The following is a 17,964-nucleotide window of genomic DNA, read 5'->3' as shown; positions in this document are numbered from 1 at the left end:
CTTCCACCCACATTTCTGTGTTAATTTATATCCTGTTTGTAACAAATAAAACAACATACACATGTTGGAAATGAAAGAAACATATATTATATGATTGAATATTTTCTCATACAACAGAAATATTGGACTATATAATTATATTGGATTCAATTTCATTTGAAAGTAATATCACTTTTTAAAACTTAATATGAACTCATCTTTAAATTGTTCAGAAAGGCTACAAAACACTATCATATAGTTATTGATAGCTCTCACCGTGGTTTTTAATCACAATAGGGAATTAAAGCATGAGGATAAATGAATTTCAGTCAGTTTTCCACATTTCACAAGCAGGAGGTGGTGCAGTTGGTTAAATGTCGCTGGTGTTTTCTTGACTTACACATAAGAGTTAATATGACTGACTGTTCAACCTATTGTTTGTGCTACTTAACAAACAATCTAAACATTAAGTCCCCATAATATTCTGAAACCCATTCTAAAACTTTAAAATTGACAAAAGGCTATAAAAAGATGTCAGTGTATTGAGAAGTACAGTAAGGCTCATTAAGTCATTGAAAATGACTGCTTAAACTTTTGTTTGAATTTTAAGATGGACAAATCTGCATGGTAAAACCAGGCCAGCTAGCTCAGATGGTAGATAGCTGGGCTACAAAACTGAGGGTCAGGGGTGCAATCCCCGGCTAGACCACATACATGTAACTTAGCAATTAGGAAAAAATCTAATTATTCAGTTGTGGTTGTTAAATTTGCAGCATGATGTAAATAATTTTCAGGTATCAATCAGCTTGGCTTGATGTATATAATCTTCCTATCTACCTTAACTAAATGTGAAATCTCAAAAGTGGATCTAGTTTGCTTTTAATGGAGATAATTTTGTTACAAATTGAAAACCAGCTGTGCTCGGTCAAGGGGCAAGGCTTGACCTAAAACGGTCTAATTCATGTGTCAATCACTATACAGTTCATGTGGCAGTGTATTGGTCTGTTTTAACCCTTTCAGTGCGGGAACCGAATTTTGAAGGCCTTTGCAAACAGTTTGCATCCAGATGAGACGCCACAAAACGTGGCGTCTCATCAGGATCCAAACTGTTTGCTATTCGGATAGTATTCTTTGAAAAAAAATCGAAGAAAATGCTAATTTTAGAAATTCAGCAGACAACATTTTAGCAGAAGACAAATTTCCCAGCATGCAAAGGGTTAATGAACAATTAATGAGCTTTGGTCTTGAAAAATGGGGTTTAATACATGTGCACAATGTACTGTCCCAGATCAAGTCTGTGCAATATGTACAGGATAATGAGTATATTAGTTTAAAGCTAGTTACTTCTAATGAAAATCCAGTTTAGGTGGAAAGGGTGGCCTCTGATTAGCCTGTGCAGACTGAGCAGGCTAAATTGAGACAAAATTTTACACACATGCATTTAGCCCAGTTTTCCCATAAGACGGTTAAATTTTTGTTTTGGTAAAATAAGTTTATGGTTTGAGGCAAAGAGGAAGAGAATGATTGTGCTGTAGTTAACTATTATGTTAAGTCAATAATGGACCTTTTACAAATTTGCATTTACGGATATCAAATGTAGATATAGATCTGTAAAACTTAGAAGTAAAAAAGGAGCTTGTAAATTCATTTGTTAGTTTTTATTTTGTAAAAAACTTAAGTATTTTCAGACCTATTTATGAAATACTCTACAATTTAATCACGTTTAATATGAATTAAATGGAATATGTTTACGTTTATGATTATGTATTTTTGTTGTCCAATGTCACATAGAAATATGTACAAATATTTTTATTCATGGAATTGAAATTAAAACTCTACAAGTTAGAATTACTTGGAGATATTGTATCAGCTTACAATTCCACTAAGTCGGTAAGAGCCATAAAATAACTGGAGCTCTCAACCTTTTCCGGTTTCCATGGTAACTGTATTATTTTCCCCAATGACTCAGTCATGAGTCTAAGGGACAAATATTAACAGTGTCTTTTACAACTCCTATCTGAACAGAAACTAATAATATGGATGTCCCTTGTTGATTTTGTCTCTCAACTTTTTCTTCACCATTTGTATTCAGTTTCCAGCAGCCGCTGAAAACATGACCCACTTTATTTCATTCAAAGATGTCACTTCATAGCAAAAGATCAATTAAAATGCAAACAAATAATTGTTTGATGAATAATTGTACTTGCAAAAAAAAAAAATACATTTTGTTAATGGCTCTTTTTTTAAATTGTCATTAAAATTGTAAGTGTAATAATGGAAACAATATATTTTGTACATAGTTATCAGTTAAAGTCCCATATACAGTATTAACACACTAAATTGGAGACATTTAAATGTTTATGTACATATCTGCTCATAATGAATATCATGGTAATCCATATTCAACATTATACTTGAAATTGTAAAAATAAATCAAATGATAATTATGAAAATACTATATTTTAGGGGATGAACGATACCAACAGTCCAGGTTTCTACATTGAGAGGATAAATGCCATGGCCAGTGTAAGGAAGTTGAATTTAGTGAATTATGGAACTTGCAAAATGTTCATGGTTATGGTGATAACAAATTTTGTCTGATTATTAGTAGTAAAACTATGACATTTATGATGATGATTATGATAACTATATTGATTATGATGATGAATGTGAAGCTGCTGCTGTTGCTGGTGTGTCTGCTGCTGCTGATGTTGATGATGATGCTTATTAAGAATAATAAGATTATGATATAGGTGATTGTTTACCTCCAGATTATCAGTTATGATGAGGAAGAGCTACAACAAAGGGAGAAAACTGTGGAGAATCTTAAAACAGCTCTGAGAACTCAGCCAGTGAGGTATTTACCTCCCTTTGCAATTTTGTGATCTGTTAAATCAGCTTGTTGAGCTGTTCCCATTGTTCACTAGTTCTTCCTTTAAGCACCTAAGTTGATATGTATAACCCAAATGAGCAGTATCTGTTCCACAAAGAGGCTTTGCTTTTTGGCATAGCAGTTAAACCGAGCTTTTCACCTTAGCTGGTCTTTACAAATGTTCAATGAAATTTGAATAAAATTTCCTGACAGTAGGCCAGAAACTTTTCAAAGTAGAAAACATGCAATCTACGAACAGTTATCACATTTACATTAATAGGTAATTCAATTGACTTTCTATGTTTTGAAGTATAAGGTATGAAAAGGAATACTGCAGGCTGTTTCTCAAAGATGTTTACTGCGTGTTCAGCATGAAACAATACTATCTCTAATGAAAAGGCTTGATGGATAGAACAGATTCACACTCAACCCTTTACATTTAGTAGATTGTCTGTGCCAGAGGGTTTGTACTTATAGGCTTTGTTCTCATGTTTAGTTATAACTCCCGTATTTTAGATCATATGAGTATTGTTTTTCCCTATTTTGATATTCGTATCAAGGGTAAGTTCTTGGTCAGTAAAAGAATTGCTATAAAAATGCTATGGTGTTACATAGATAAACTTGAATGTTACTTTGACCAGATGCATCTTAAAATTAAGATATTTGGCGATATTATTATGTAACCTTAAAATATTATGAATGTGTTTTCAACAATTCCATCATATGTACTAGTTTTGGTTAATTAAATAAGAATTATTCCACCATATTGACCAATTTATTAAGCATTAGCGCGATGATTCATGATACTTTTTATAAAAGAATCAAATAACAATGACCGACAAGCCACCAAAACAGGTCTGTTTGAAGAACGCGCAAAAAAATATTTAAATTATGTACGGATAATTCATTTGTGGCCGGTTGACCTATATGTTTTCATTTCATTTTTTTCTCCTTGTGTATTTCTGTTTTGTATCTAAAGATATATCATCAATAATATCTAATAATGCAAAATAAGCCATGAAATCTGGCGCAACACAGAGTAATTGATTTATGTGTTTTATGCAGCTAATTACTGCGCAGAAAAGGGCATTTGCTATCCTTGATATCATTGATATAACTCTTTATATCAAAACCAACCACAATCAACATCATATATCTTTTTTAAAGATATTTCCTATTTGGATATTCTTGACTTGTATTCACTCCCTCAATTTGCCGTCATTGGGCAAATCATGATTTCTCACTATACAAAAGATAGTTCAGTATCCCATTCTCTTTCCAGGCACTATATTGTTTTGCTATTACATATTGTTTCCCCCACTATTCTGTGACTCAGTGCGCCATATTTGCTATTCTCTGTTCCACAGTTTTGTAGTGCGGTTCCTGGACCTTGAAGGCCTGGCCTGCCTGGAGAAGTTTCTCACCCTGATGGACTACAGTGTGGCTGAGAGTAGTGTGCATACCTCCATCATTGGCTGCTTCAAGGCCCTGATGAACAGCTCGGTAAGGTTACAAACCATCTGATATCCCCGCACCACTCATATATAACACTCAGGTACACAATTTGATACTTTTGTTGTCCAATAGAAAATCTATTGGAATGAAAGACTTTCATACTAGATTTAAGTTTTAAAGGCTTTATTTCCAACCCTGAGCTAATGATGAGCAGCAAACGGCATGAAACCTGAACAGACTGGGAGTTACTCGCATGATGGTCAGGTTTTATGCTGGTTGCATATAGCCATTTACAATTTGCTTCTGAGTTGGAAAGGGATATGAAATGTGGGTTCATAGACCATTGACTTATTTTCCTTTCACCTTGCCTATTTTTCAATACCCCATAGAAATCTTATCACGCTGTCTTTTATAACATAATTTTATATATTATCCTGATGGATTAATTTTTTTATCCTTTTCAAATTTTCTTTCAAATAAATAATGAATTTCCATCTTTTAAAGTAACGTTATTTCCAAAATTGTAGAGTTATATTGTCAATTTCTTTTTCTTTTTGTGCTGAGCATTGTAACTTCATGGTGTCATATTTTCTGCGGATCATAATTAACAGCAATAAAACTTTCGTACAAAACAATAACAAATGATACATTAAAACATTTCTTCCCTATGCAGCAAGGGCGCAGTCACGTGCTGGCACATCCCAACAGCATCAATGTGATAGCCCAGAGTCTGCATGTAGAGAATGTCAAGACGAAGATAGCGGTGCTCGAGATACTCGGGGCAATGTGCGTCGTGCCAGGTGGGCATCGCAAAGTACTGGAGGCCATGTTACACTATCAGAAGTACGCATGTGAACGTGTGCGATTTCAGGTAAGAAGGAAGATACACTTGCAATATTTTAACTAAAATATGTAAGAATGGCAATAATCATGTTTAAAGGACTATATATGTTTTAGTACACAAATGATTGATTTTAGTTAATAAAATACCCTTAATTGATGTTTATAACATACTTTGTGATGGCCTAGAGAGTATATGAATGCACTTATGATTGATTTTAGTTAATAAAATACCCTTAATTGATGTTTATAACATACTTTGTGATGGCCTAGAGAGTATATGAATGCACTTATCTGCAATACCATTATTTGCTTATTATACCACCATTTCTGGTTATGGGGGCTATATAGGAGTCACTTTGTCGGTCTGTCTGTCTGTCCCAAAAATTTCATCCGATCTTCACCAAACTTGGTCACAAGTTGTATCTAGATGATGTATATATAGGTCAAGTTTTAATATGGGTCATGCCCTGTCAAAAACTAGGTCACGGGGTCACTTAGTGTGTTTTAAACCGAAAGTTTGTCCTGACCATAGCTATGTCATTTATCGTTAGATTTTAAAATAACTTGGTACATTTGTTCACCATCATGGGACGGTGTGTCTTGTGAAAGAAGTACGTCAATATCTCAAAGGTCAAGATCACACTTAGAGTTCAAAGGTCAAATGCATGTCCAGGCCATAACTTTATCATTTATTGTGAGATTTAAAAATTATTTGGCAAATTTGTTCACCATCATTGGACGGTGTGTCGCACGAAAGAATTTCGTCGATATCTCCAAGGTCAAGGTCACACTCTGAGTTCAAAGAAAGGTCAAATGCATGTCCGGGCCATAATTTTATCATTTATTGTGAGATTTTAAAATCATTTGGCAAATTTGTTCCCCATCATTGGACGGTATGTCACGCGAAAGAATTATGTCGATATCTCCAAGGTCAAGGTAACACTTTGAGTTCAAAGATCAAAAATGGCCATAAATGAGCTTGTCCGGGCAAGAACTATGTCATTCATAGCGAGATTTTAAAATCATTTGGCACATTTACTTACCATCATTGGACAGTGTGTCGCGCGAAAGAATTACGTTGATATCTCCAAGGTCAAGGTCACACCCTAAGTTCAAAGGTCAAACATGGCCATAAATGAGCTTGTCCGGGCCATAACTATGTTGTTCATTGTAAAATTGTAAAATCATTTGGCACATTTGTTCACCATCATCGGCTGGTGTGTCGTGCGAAAGAGTTATGTTGATATCTCCAAGGTCAAGGTCAAACTTTGAGTTCAAAGGTCAAAAATGGCCATAAATGAGCTTGTCCGGGCCATAACTACGTCATTCATTGTGAGATTTTAAAAGCATTTTGCACATTTGTTCACCTTATTGGATGGTGTGTCGCGCGAAAGAATTAGGTTGATATCTCCAAGGTCAAGGTCACTCTGTGAGTTTAAAGGTCAAAAATGGCCGTAAATGATCTTGTCCCGGGCCATAACTATGTCATTCATTGTGAGATTTTAATATTATTTGGTACATTTGTTCACAATCATAGGACAATGTTTCTTGCAAAACAATTACGTTGATATCTTCAAGGTCAAGGTCGCACTTGGAGTTCAAAAGTGAAAAATGGCCATAAATGAGCTTGTCCGGGCTGTAACTATGTCATTCATTGTGAGATTTTAAAATGACTCTGTACATTAATTTTATTCACAGTCATTGGACAGCGTGTCATGCGAAAGAATTAAAAAGTTCAAAGGTCAAAATGGCCATAAATAATAATGGCATAATAATTCTTAAAAATCACCATTTGTGAAGACAGCATGGAAAATAGTCTGTGTCAATGCGGCATGTGGGGGTATACGTCACGTCTGTGACAAAGCTCTAGTATAAAAACAGCAATAAGATCTACTGAATAAAATTTAAAATATTTGAGCGACAAAAGGACAGAATGTATTTTGCATAAGTTTTTGCTATTGCAACACAATAAGTAACAATTGAGGAATAAATTATGAAAACACTAATGACGAAAGAATGCAAACAAAACATGTCATTTTTCCCCCTACAGCGTCTGATCAATGACCTAGATCGCAGCACGGGGGTGTACCGGGAGGAAGTGAATCTGAAAACAGCCATCATGTCTTTCATCAACGCTGTGATCCGATGTGGACCAGGAAAGGTGGGTGGTGCAATAATTTGTCTAGACATTTCTACTTCCACTACTATGTGGTGGGGTTGGGTGAAATGGGATTCACCATGAACATTTGTTTAACTATACATAGACACAATTTTGAGCAAAAAAGGGTCTTAATGCTTGTGTGTAATGTGTTTTTCAAGAATAGCCTGAGCAGTCTGCGCAGGCTTACCAGTGACAACACTGTCAGCCTGTACTGGAAGTTTGTTTATAAGAGACTTTCCTTTTAAGGAAAAAATCCATAATAGCAGAAAGTGTCGTGCCTGACTAGTCTGTGCTGTCTGCACAGGTTAATCTGGTATGATACTTTAGCCATAGAAATTTATCCCTGTTCTCCCAGAATGTCCAAGGCTCATTTATTAAAAAAATTCAGACAAGTAACACATTTCTTGAATTAGCTTTATATAAACATATTCACCATTAATTAAAAGTCACAGGAAACAATGTAGAATGTGAGCGTGATGTATGTTATGGTTAATTTATGTTATATATATGTTTTGTTGTCTTGAAAAAGTTTAACACTTTCAATATGAATAAGTTATTTATAACTAGTAAAAATATAATGCCAGCTTAGCACCTTCTCTGTAAAATGTTTTGTTTTTTTTACAATAAAGGTTATTATATTTTGTGTGTTATAAAATTTCTGCTTAATAAAAGATGGTTGATGAAAAATATTTCCTCCTTGCAGGATTATTTAGAATTTCGACTGCATATACGCTATGAGTTCTTGATGTTAGGAATCCAGCCTGTCATAGAGAAACTAAAACGCCATGATAACGCTACACTCACAAGGTATGTATACAGTAAACTGTTGTCATGAAACGATTTGAGTGTATGATTGTCCATTTATTATAAACCTCACGCAATATAACAATTAAACAGGGCCGTACCCAGGATTTTTTTACTGGGGGGGCCCAACCGGGAAGGGTTTGGGAGGGGTCCCCCCTCCCTATATATATACTTTTTTTAATTTGGCACTTTGCAAGGTGAATTTTAATGCTTATAAAAACGTATTTGTAATGTGAATTAATGGAATATAACAAGTAAATCAGCACATTTCGAAAGTCTTAAAGTTTAAACATTGGTGTGAATTCACAACAATATTAAAAGCTTTAGATTTCTGAAACTTACAGGTTTAAACTGACGATTATCCACATCAACTCTCGTATTGCTTCCACCATTTTTTTTCACAAATCAATAACGTCACAGGTTTTTTTAATCTGATTTTTTGGGAAAGACCTTGCCATTTTTGAGGAAAAAAATTGCGCGTAACGCCTATTTTTTGGGGAAATAAAGAAAGTCTTAAATAATCAATTTAACATATTTTATTGTTTTCACAAATCAATAGCGTTAAAGGTTTTTTTAATCTGATTATTTGGGAAAGACCTTGTCATTTTTGAGGAAAAAATGCGCGAAATGCCTAATTTTTTGGGGAAATAATGAAAGTCTTAAATAATCAATTTAACATATTTTACTGTTTTCAAACAAATTCAAGGAAAGAGATAATTTAAGTATACAATATTTTCTACACTGGATCAGGTTAACTTATATAATGAGATCGATTGTTTGTTTCAATTTTCATTTTTTTACCAATGAGCCATTAATAGGTTGATATTACTCAATTCTCGGTACTCAATTATTTTAAATACTGAATTCTGCCAAATTCTTATCTGTTGCTCGGCAAATTTATGAATCTGTTTTTCTTTTAAACAAACATGTTAACTATCTCATCGTAGTCTTTTTCAGTGTTTTCCTTTCAAAAATGATAAATACTCAGTTTTAATACCTTCGTCAGTGTTTTTTGTTCCGGTTCAAATTCAGGGCCCTATTCTCCATGCAAAAAGTATATATTGGGACCTAAAAATTCCCAATAAAAGGTTTTAAAAAAACTTTTCGAAGGGAAAAATACGTCTAGGGCCTTCTCAAAGAAAAAAAACAACTTGCGACGGCAATTATCAGACCATAGTCTACGAACTCCTGTAGCAGTTGCTTCCATTCGCTGCACGTATCAAAATACATGTTAAATCAACCGTCGATAGATGAAGCATTCATGATCACAATGGGGGACTGATCTGGGATGTGTGTACAAAGCGATAAGAAAACATTGCCTAGAGGCTTATCTCGATTGGCGAGCGTTAATCTCCTTGTTTATCAGGGACAATAAAACATAGTTGCTCTCTTGTTTTGAGGGAAAGTATACTGTGGGCCCTTGCACGAGAGAAAAAAATGCAGCGGGCCTATTATTAAAAAAATCATAGTTCGACAGCCAGCTGGGGGGGCCCGGGCCCTTGGGCCCATGGCCTGGGTACGGGCCTGATTAAACAATATTCTTGAAAACAATAATTATATGCGCATGAATATATTATGTGACATACTTCTGAGTGTCTAAAAGTGTTTTCTTGTACCGCTTGAAATGTAAGGAACATTTAAGATTCATAACACATAAAAAAAAAATCTGATTTTTTCTGCTGTTTGATATAAAAATAGATGTCATACTGTGAGATACAGAATTCTGATCAAAATGTCTGCTGTATTTGATAACAAAAGGGCACAAGTATTTAAGACAGATTATCTATAGATAGAATATACTGGTAAATTCAGATAAAACATTACCAATTCAGATAAAACATTACCAACTTGATATTAACTGCATGCATATTTAAATGATAATGATACTTACATTAGTTTTGTCAATGGTTTGGCTTTCTTGTGCATTATAACTTAATTCTAGTGTTTGAAAATGTGTTATGATATTGTATGTCTGTTTCTGATTTGTGAATAATTTTTGTTTCATTTTCAGACATTTAGATTACTTTGAAATGACAAGAAATGAAGATGAAAAAGTACTGGCAAAAAAGTTTGAAGGTGTAAGTACATTCTTTTGATATGTAAGTTATCTGCTGATACTTATGGCTACCACTGATTGTTAAATACATGGCAAGTTGCTGTCTTTTGTCTTCATTTTAACGTATCTTTCTACATCATTTCATCAAGTGAAACAGGATTTGCTAAATGTAAGTTTCAATAAACTGGCTCATACCACAAACATCTTTGCATTTACCTTTCCAAGTCATGTTGACCCATTTGATACCTCCTTAATTTATGTGTTGTGCATTGGTATGCAAAGATTGGCCTGTCCTTTAAAGGCATTTCATCACTCATTATATAACTCACTTTAAGACAATGAGGAGAATTTCTCTTAAGCTAATGTCCTCATGGTTTTAATTTTCCTCTTTTTGTTACATTTTCCAGGCTCACATAGAAACTAAAAGTGCCAGCAGCATGTTTGAGCTGTTGCGCAAGAAGTTGTTCATGTCGCCAGCCTATGCCCATCTGCTGTCTCTGCTGCAACACCTACTGCTCATTCCATGTAAGTCACATGGATTAAAGACCTTTCAGTGTTGGAACCGAATTTTGAAGGCCTTTGCAAACAGTTTGGATCCTGATGAGATGCCACAGAACGTGGCGTCTCATCAGGATCCAAACTGTTTGCTATTCTGATAGTATTCTTTGAAAAAAATTGAAGAAAATGCTAATTTTAGAAATTCAGCAGACAACATTATAGCAGACGACAAATATCCCAGCATGCAAAGGGTTAAAGACCTTGTCCTCTGGGAATATTTATTGGAGCCTTGTTCTGGGAAATCTGGGCTTAATGCATGAGCATAAAGTGTCAGCACAGATTAGCCTGTGCAATCTGCACAGTCTTATCAGGGACAATACTTTCCACTTTAATGGATTGGTTTTTGTTTCAAGAAGTCTTTTAACAAAAATTTAGTAACGTCTGAAAGCGCTGCCCCTGATTAGCCTTTGCAGACTGCACATGGTAATTTGGGATGACACTTTACACATATACATGCCAGATTTCTTTTAGAAGGCTCTTGGTAGACTATATGCTTTACTGTATGGTTGGTATGAATGCTATGTATTTGCTGTTATTCCTCCAGAGGCATTTGCTCAGTATGGTCAGGAGCTACCCTGTCTTGTATTGAGACAACAAAATCTTGCAAAATGTGCAGGCTTGTTTGGAGCTGAGCTGGATATATTTGGCATAAAATCCATGCGACTCATTTCAGACGCCAATACTGAGTTCACGACTGGCATGTGGTTGCTGATAGACAAGATCATACAGCAGGTCGTGCTACAGAAGAACAACCAGGACTACGACTATGAAACATTAGAGATCAATGTGAAGAAAACCATCCTTATGTATGTTGTCATTCCTCCCTCTTGGGCATAGCTGTGATATTTCAGATTGCTTTTTTGTGGGAAAACTGGCTTTAGCCACTAGTTTTATGGGTCAAAATAACGTTGGAAATGAACGTGATAACATACAATTTCAATGTTTGTGGTTTAAATATGAAAGTCTTTATATAACAAGTAAAGCACGTATAATTAGTCCCCTACCGGTTTCACGGGAGGGGACTTATGGTTTTGTCTCCGTCCGTCCGTCACACTTTTCTGGATCCTATGATAACTTTAAAAGTTCTTAATATTTTTTCATGAAACTTGGAACATGGATAGATGGCAATATGGACATTATGCACGTCATTTCATTTTGTTCCTGCGTCGAAAATTATGGTTGCTATGGCAACAAATAGACTAGAAATACTGCTGAAAATGGTGGTTTTTCTGGATCCTGCAATAACTTTTAAAGTACTTAATATTTGTTCATGAAACTTGAAACATGGATAGATGGCAATATGGACATTATGCACGTAATTTCATTTCGTTCCGACGTAAAAAATTCTGGTTGCTATGGCAACAAATAGACTAGACATACTGCTGAAAATGGTGGTTTTCTGGATCCTGCGATAACTTTTAAAGTTCTTAATATTTTTTCATGTAACTTGAAACACGGATAGATGGCAATATGGACATTATGCACGTCATTTCATTACGTTCTGACGTCAAAAATTCTGGTTGCTATGGCAACAAATAGACTAGAAATACTGCTGAAATGGTGGTTTTCTGGATCTTGCAATAACTTAAAGTTCTTAATATTTTTTCATGAAACTTGAAACATGGATAGATGGCAAAATGGACATTATGCACGTCATTTCATTTTGTTCCTAAATAAAAAAAATTGGTTGCTATGGCAACAAATATATATTAAAAAAATCTGGAATTTCTAACAATGGTGGGGCCGGTAGGGGACTTATATTGCTTGACAATAATCTTGTTGTGATATGAAACCAAGTGAGTTTCAGCTAATCTTCTTATATCGGTCCTTAGTATTGTTTGAAATGTTAACAAACAATTACTGATCATTATTGATGACTATTTTCTGATGCACATAGATTTGAAAATTTGCTGTGAATTGAAATTATAATGAAAGAGAAAGACAGTGCATCATTTAAAAATAATTGCATGTTGTACTGCCAAATGAAATTAGCGAGTTTAAGCTAAATTTGTTTTACACATTTTTTATTGAAACACCCTTTAAAGGTTTTTGAAAAGGTGATAGTCTTACAGGTATAATGTTGTTATACCACTTTCCCAGCCTTAGTGTCGTATCAAATATAATTTGAATGAAATATCACATGATCTATTTACCCTGGTTGAAAGGGAACATTCATCTGACTTCTGATCATTCCAGGCTTACAAATGAAACCGACATCAAGTCCTATCAAGGAAAGCTCAGAGATGTTGAAAAGGCCAATGAAGACCTCCAATCAAAGCTGACAAAGAAAGAACGTGAAGCGGAGGCTCGTAATCAAGAGAAAGAGGAACTGTTGGACACTGTGAACAAGATGAAGAGTAAGCTTGAGGAGAGTAAACAGCAGATAGCTGAACTGGGGAAATGTGTTGAAGATCTTAAATTGCAGGTTGGTTTGTATTATTGTGAAGCTCTTTGTGTTTTTTATTGAAATGTTATGGCTATTAGCTACAACATGATTGGTTTGTTTGGTTGCAAGGAAATATTGGTTGAATAAATGTAGATTTGTGCACTGCCTTTTTATGCCCCCCTTTGATGAAGAGGGGGTATTTTGTTTTGCACGTTTGTCGGTCCGTCTGTCTGTCGGTCAGTCCGCCGGTCGGTCCGTCCACTTAATGATTTCCAGATGATAACTCAAGAACGCTTAGGCCCAGGATCATAAAACTTCATAGGTACATTGATCATCACTGGCAGGTGACCCCTATTGCTTTTCAGGTCAAAATGTCAAGGTCGCAGTGACTCTTTACAGTAAAATGGTTTCCAGATGATAACTTAAGAATGCTTAGGCATAGGATCATGAAACTTCATAGGTACATTGATCATGACTGGCAAATGACCCCTATTGATTTTCAGGTCATTAGGTCAAAGGTCAAGGTCACACAATGGCTGCCACTACAACTGACAGCCCAGTTGGGGCGCATGCTGTTTAACAAACAGCCCTTGTTTAAAAGGGTTTCATTTGGTTACTATTGTGGTCAAAATGCAAACATTTATTGGAGAAGTTTTTATCCTCGTGAAGAAAGATTAGAGGGGATACATTTAAGTCATTCCATTGAGAAGTTGGATTGTGTTTCTACATAAAATATGCAAATATTCCTCAAGCAATTTATATTAAAATTTCAAATATGTCATCATCATGATAAACAGATGGAACGTAATTGAGAAATTGTTCTATGGAATGTAGGCATTTACTGAATGTAAGAGGTCAAAAAATAGTTTTTCTGCGTTTTTGTGTAAATCATGCTGGAGTTTGGCTCTGTTGGACAATTGTGTTTTTTCTGAGTTCTCATTTGGAAGTAAGATTAAAAAGATCAAACATCAAAACATCATTTTGATTTTATTATTGACATTATTTAAGAAAGGATATATGATTTATGCTATCATACATAATTAAATTGAGCCCTGTTTTGGTAAAACTGGGCTTAATGCATGTGTTTGAAGTAACGTCCCAGGTTAGCTTGTGCAGTCTGCACAGTCGCTTTTATGGTAAGTGTATTAAGGAAGTTCCTTGTTTGCGAAAAGGCAGTTGAAGCATAAAGTTTTGTCCCTGATAGGCCTGTGCTGATGACACGTTATGCACATGCATGGAGCCCAGTTTTCTCAGAGCAAGGCTCATATATGCATGTGCGTAAAGTGTTGTCCCAGATGAGTCTGTGCAGTCCGCACAGGCTAATCTGGGATGACACTTTCTGCTTTTATGACATTTTCCATTTAAATGAAGTCCCTTCTTAGCAAAAATCTGATTTAGGCGGAAAGTGTCGTCCCTGATTAGCCTGTGCAGACTGCACAGGTTAATCTGGGACAACACTTTAGGCACATGCATTATGCCCAGTTTTCTCATAACGCGACTCATTTATAACTTGGATACATGATGTTCCAGCTAGAGGCAGAGAGGGGGGAGCGTGTGAAGCTGCAGCACCTGGTGAATACGGGCAGTCTCCCGGACGATGCCAAGATGGGACTGTCCTCAATGACGGTCCTTTCTGGGGGCTACCCTGCCATGATTACACCTTCCCCACCCTCAGGGAAAATTCCCCCACCCCCTCCCCCACCTGGCATGGGTCCACCACCCGCACCAGGTAGGTTATAACCATGGAAAAAGATGTTATTTTAAATTGTTTATTGTTAATAGATCATATCAGCATGTAAAGAAAAGGGTGATTTGCTGTTAAAGCTTCTAATTTGTTTTTAATTGTTTATTTATCAATCTAGTTTAGCATGGGCTAGCTAGCCTAGGTGATTTGAGTGCTCGACTTCAAGTCTGGGAAATGATGGTTTGATTCCCAAGGGCAACCATAACTTGAGTAGGGATCAGTAGTGACATTATTTTTATGACCATTCTCCTCAAACCTCTATTTTAAGCCTTTCCCACTCAGAAGCAAAGTGAAAATGGCTATGTGCAAAGTAACTCGCAGTCTGTTCCGGTTTTGTGCTGTTTGCTTCTCATCAGTATCTAAGGGTTGGTAATATAGCCTTTAAAACTTGAATCTAGTAAAAAAAGGTCTTTACATGTAACTTTCTAAGGGACTACAAATGTGTCAAAATACATATCTAAGTGGTAAAGGGTTAAAGTAGGAAAGTTGTGAGTTACAGGATGTAGCATGTATTCTCAGTACTCATAGAGCAGCGTACCCAGGGCAGGTGAATAAATTTATTGACTATTTTGATAAGACTGAAAAAAGCAAAAAATTCAAACAAACCAACAAATAAACATTATTCGTGGGATTTCAGTAGATGCAGAACAGACTTTTATCTTGCATTTTTACGAAAGCAAATTCAATGTGTCTGTTTTATGACTGAACAAATAAATATTATTTATTTTGAATCCAAGTGTTCAGTTAACATAGTTTTGAAGGACAAGACATTAATATTAATGTATCATTTTATTAGTGTTATTGTCAAACATATGTATCTGAATCTGAAATTTCATACCATAATTTATTTAATATGTGAATCTTTGACAATCTTTTTAAAGAAGTTTATGAAAAAAACATGTGTAAAGATATATTTAATGACGTGTCAGATTTGTATTGACGCATCCTTTTCAAATGAACCCATACTTCACTATAACATGATGATCAATTCCTTATTTTTGTTATCTAACACACCTGTTAGATTATAACATTTGTTATTGTTTATAAATATATATTCCCTTATAAATACTTAGTGCCATCATACAACCACTTTCCACAAACATTTTTTTTGTATAAAACATAAATGAGCCGTGCTCTGTGAAAAGGGGGTTAAATACATGTGGTTAAAGTGTTGTCCCTGATTAGCCTGTGCAGTCTACACAGGCTAATCAGGGACGACACTTTTCGCATAAAATGTATTTTTGCTAAAGAGAGACTTTACTGAAATGAAAAATATCATAAAGCGGAAAGTGTCGTCCCTGATTAGGCAGTGCAGACTGCATAGGCAAATCTTGGACGACACTTTACGCACTTTCATTAAACCCCCTTTTCACAGAGCACGGCTCAATAACATTGTTACAACCTAAAATATAATAGACCAATTTCTTCCATACTTGATATATGAGCCTGCTCTGTGAAAACAGGTCTTTATAATGCATAATTATGCATAAGTGTTGTCATAGATTGTCGTCTTCAGCCTGGGCAGAGTAAGCAGGGACCACACTGTCAGCATAAACTAGATTTTTACGAAGAAAAAAACTTCTTTTAAACGAAAAATAAAATAAATGCAGAAAGTGTTTTCCTTGATTAGCCTGTACCCGTTTTTCCCTAAGCTCATATGTATTTAACAGTCAACCATTCATAATACATTCATTACATGTTCAAAGGATTTGACACTACTGATGGTGCTTTAGGTAAGCTGAGAAACCTGCACATTAATTATAATAACTTTGAACATGACATTTATACAAATGGGCCGTGCTCTTTGAAAAAGGGGTTTAATGCGTATGTGTAAAGTGTCGTCCCAGATTAGCCTGTGCAGTTTTCACAGGCTAATCAGGGACGACACTTTCCACTTTTATAATATTTTGCGTATAAAGAAAGTCCCTTGTTAGCAAAAATCAAGTTTAGGCGGAAAGTGTTGTCCCTGATTAGCCTGTGCAGATTGCACAGGCTTATCTAGGACAACACTTTTCGTCTTTTTCTTTGAGTGTGGCTCATTGGTACAATTCTCTCCTTATGCTCCTCAGTTATGGCAGTTTTTCAAATTTAAGTATGGCAAATGTGCTCTTAGTCGCCTTTATACATTAAAACTATATAACAATATACTCCACTCTACATTTTGCACAATAAGCTAACATATAAGCCTCTGTACTACTTTCTATTCTAATATTATAGTTATAGAATAATGCAAAACCTCTAATGAATGGTATAACCACTTATTATTATGGACTATGGACATCAGGTTGAAAAAAGGTTGAAAAAAAGTCACGGCAAATTTAAAGAAAAATTTCATTTTTAACATTTTGATTATTTTTATTGTCTGTGTTTCTTATGTTACAAGTAGATCTGAAAACTCTAGTCTGCTTTGATATCCTTTTCAAAATTACATAAAAAATGCTAAATTATATTTTTTTACATGTGTCACCATTGAAACTCAGGTGTGTCTTTTAATAATAAACCATTATTGAAATGTGAGCGACAAGTTCACTTACTGTTTAGGTATGTAAGATGATCTTTATTTTGTGCATTCGTTGGCATGGGTATTATTTATACAGTAAATTTAAACTAGCAAATAGCTCTATGTTATATACAAAATATAGCTTGCAACACAATTCTTAACTTCTTGTTTACTGCACTAAATCTATCGACCTGAAAATTACAGGTAGTTATTATACAGAACATTATTCAAACTGAAAATAATGATATGTTGTTTTTATGTTTTTTTTTTGTGCCTTTTAAATATAAAGGATGAAAGTTGCTTTAGCAAGTACTAAGTACTAATTAATTCAATGTACTTTCAGTCAGAAAAAACAAGTAACTTACCCATGGTTGTTATATATATTAGGCTCTGCACGGATACAGCAATAGCTTTGCAAGCCTCGCAGTTCTTTTATTCTAAGCCTCACCTGATATATTACACATCTGAGCCGTGCTCTGTGAAAAAAGGGGTTTAATGCATGTGCATCAAGTATTGTCCCAGATTAGCCTGTGCAGTTAGCACAGGCTAATCAGGGACGACAGTTTCCGCAAAAACTTGATGTTTGCTAATAAGAGACTTTCTTGA

At 35.1% G+C, this 17,964-nt stretch overlaps 1 protein-coding gene across 2 annotated transcripts in view; it reads left to right on the top strand.

Moving 5' to 3' along the window:
* The window catches only part of LOC127874633 (disheveled-associated activator of morphogenesis 1-like), an 83,523-nt gene that overhangs the window by 45,553 nt on the left and 20,006 nt on the right, over positions 1–17,964 (top strand). For both annotated transcript variants that reach the window (XM_052419093.1, XM_052419094.1), the window contains exons 5-16: positions 2,446–2,505; positions 2,751–2,836; positions 4,219–4,354; positions 4,980–5,177; positions 7,200–7,310; positions 8,014–8,117; positions 10,126–10,192; positions 10,578–10,695; positions 11,402–11,534; positions 12,925–13,153; positions 14,645–14,843; positions 16,565–16,591. In XM_052419093.1, coding sequence (XP_052275053.1) covers positions 2,446–2,505; positions 2,751–2,836; positions 4,219–4,354; positions 4,980–5,177; positions 7,200–7,310; positions 8,014–8,117; positions 10,126–10,192; positions 10,578–10,695; positions 11,402–11,534; positions 12,925–13,153; positions 14,645–14,843; positions 16,565–16,591 — 1,468 coding nt within the window. The remainder of the gene's footprint in view (positions 1–2,445; positions 2,506–2,750; positions 2,837–4,218; positions 4,355–4,979; positions 5,178–7,199; positions 7,311–8,013; positions 8,118–10,125; positions 10,193–10,577; positions 10,696–11,401; positions 11,535–12,924; positions 13,154–14,644; positions 14,844–16,564; positions 16,592–17,964) is intronic.

This window comes from Dreissena polymorpha, chromosome 3 (genome assembly GCF_020536995.1).
Source record: "Dreissena polymorpha isolate Duluth1 chromosome 3, UMN_Dpol_1.0, whole genome shotgun sequence".
NCBI classification, from domain to species: domain Eukaryota; kingdom Metazoa; phylum Mollusca; class Bivalvia; order Myida; family Dreissenidae; genus Dreissena; species Dreissena polymorpha.
Note: the sequence above shows the minus strand (reverse complement) of the source record. Positions and strands in the feature narration are given on the sequence as shown.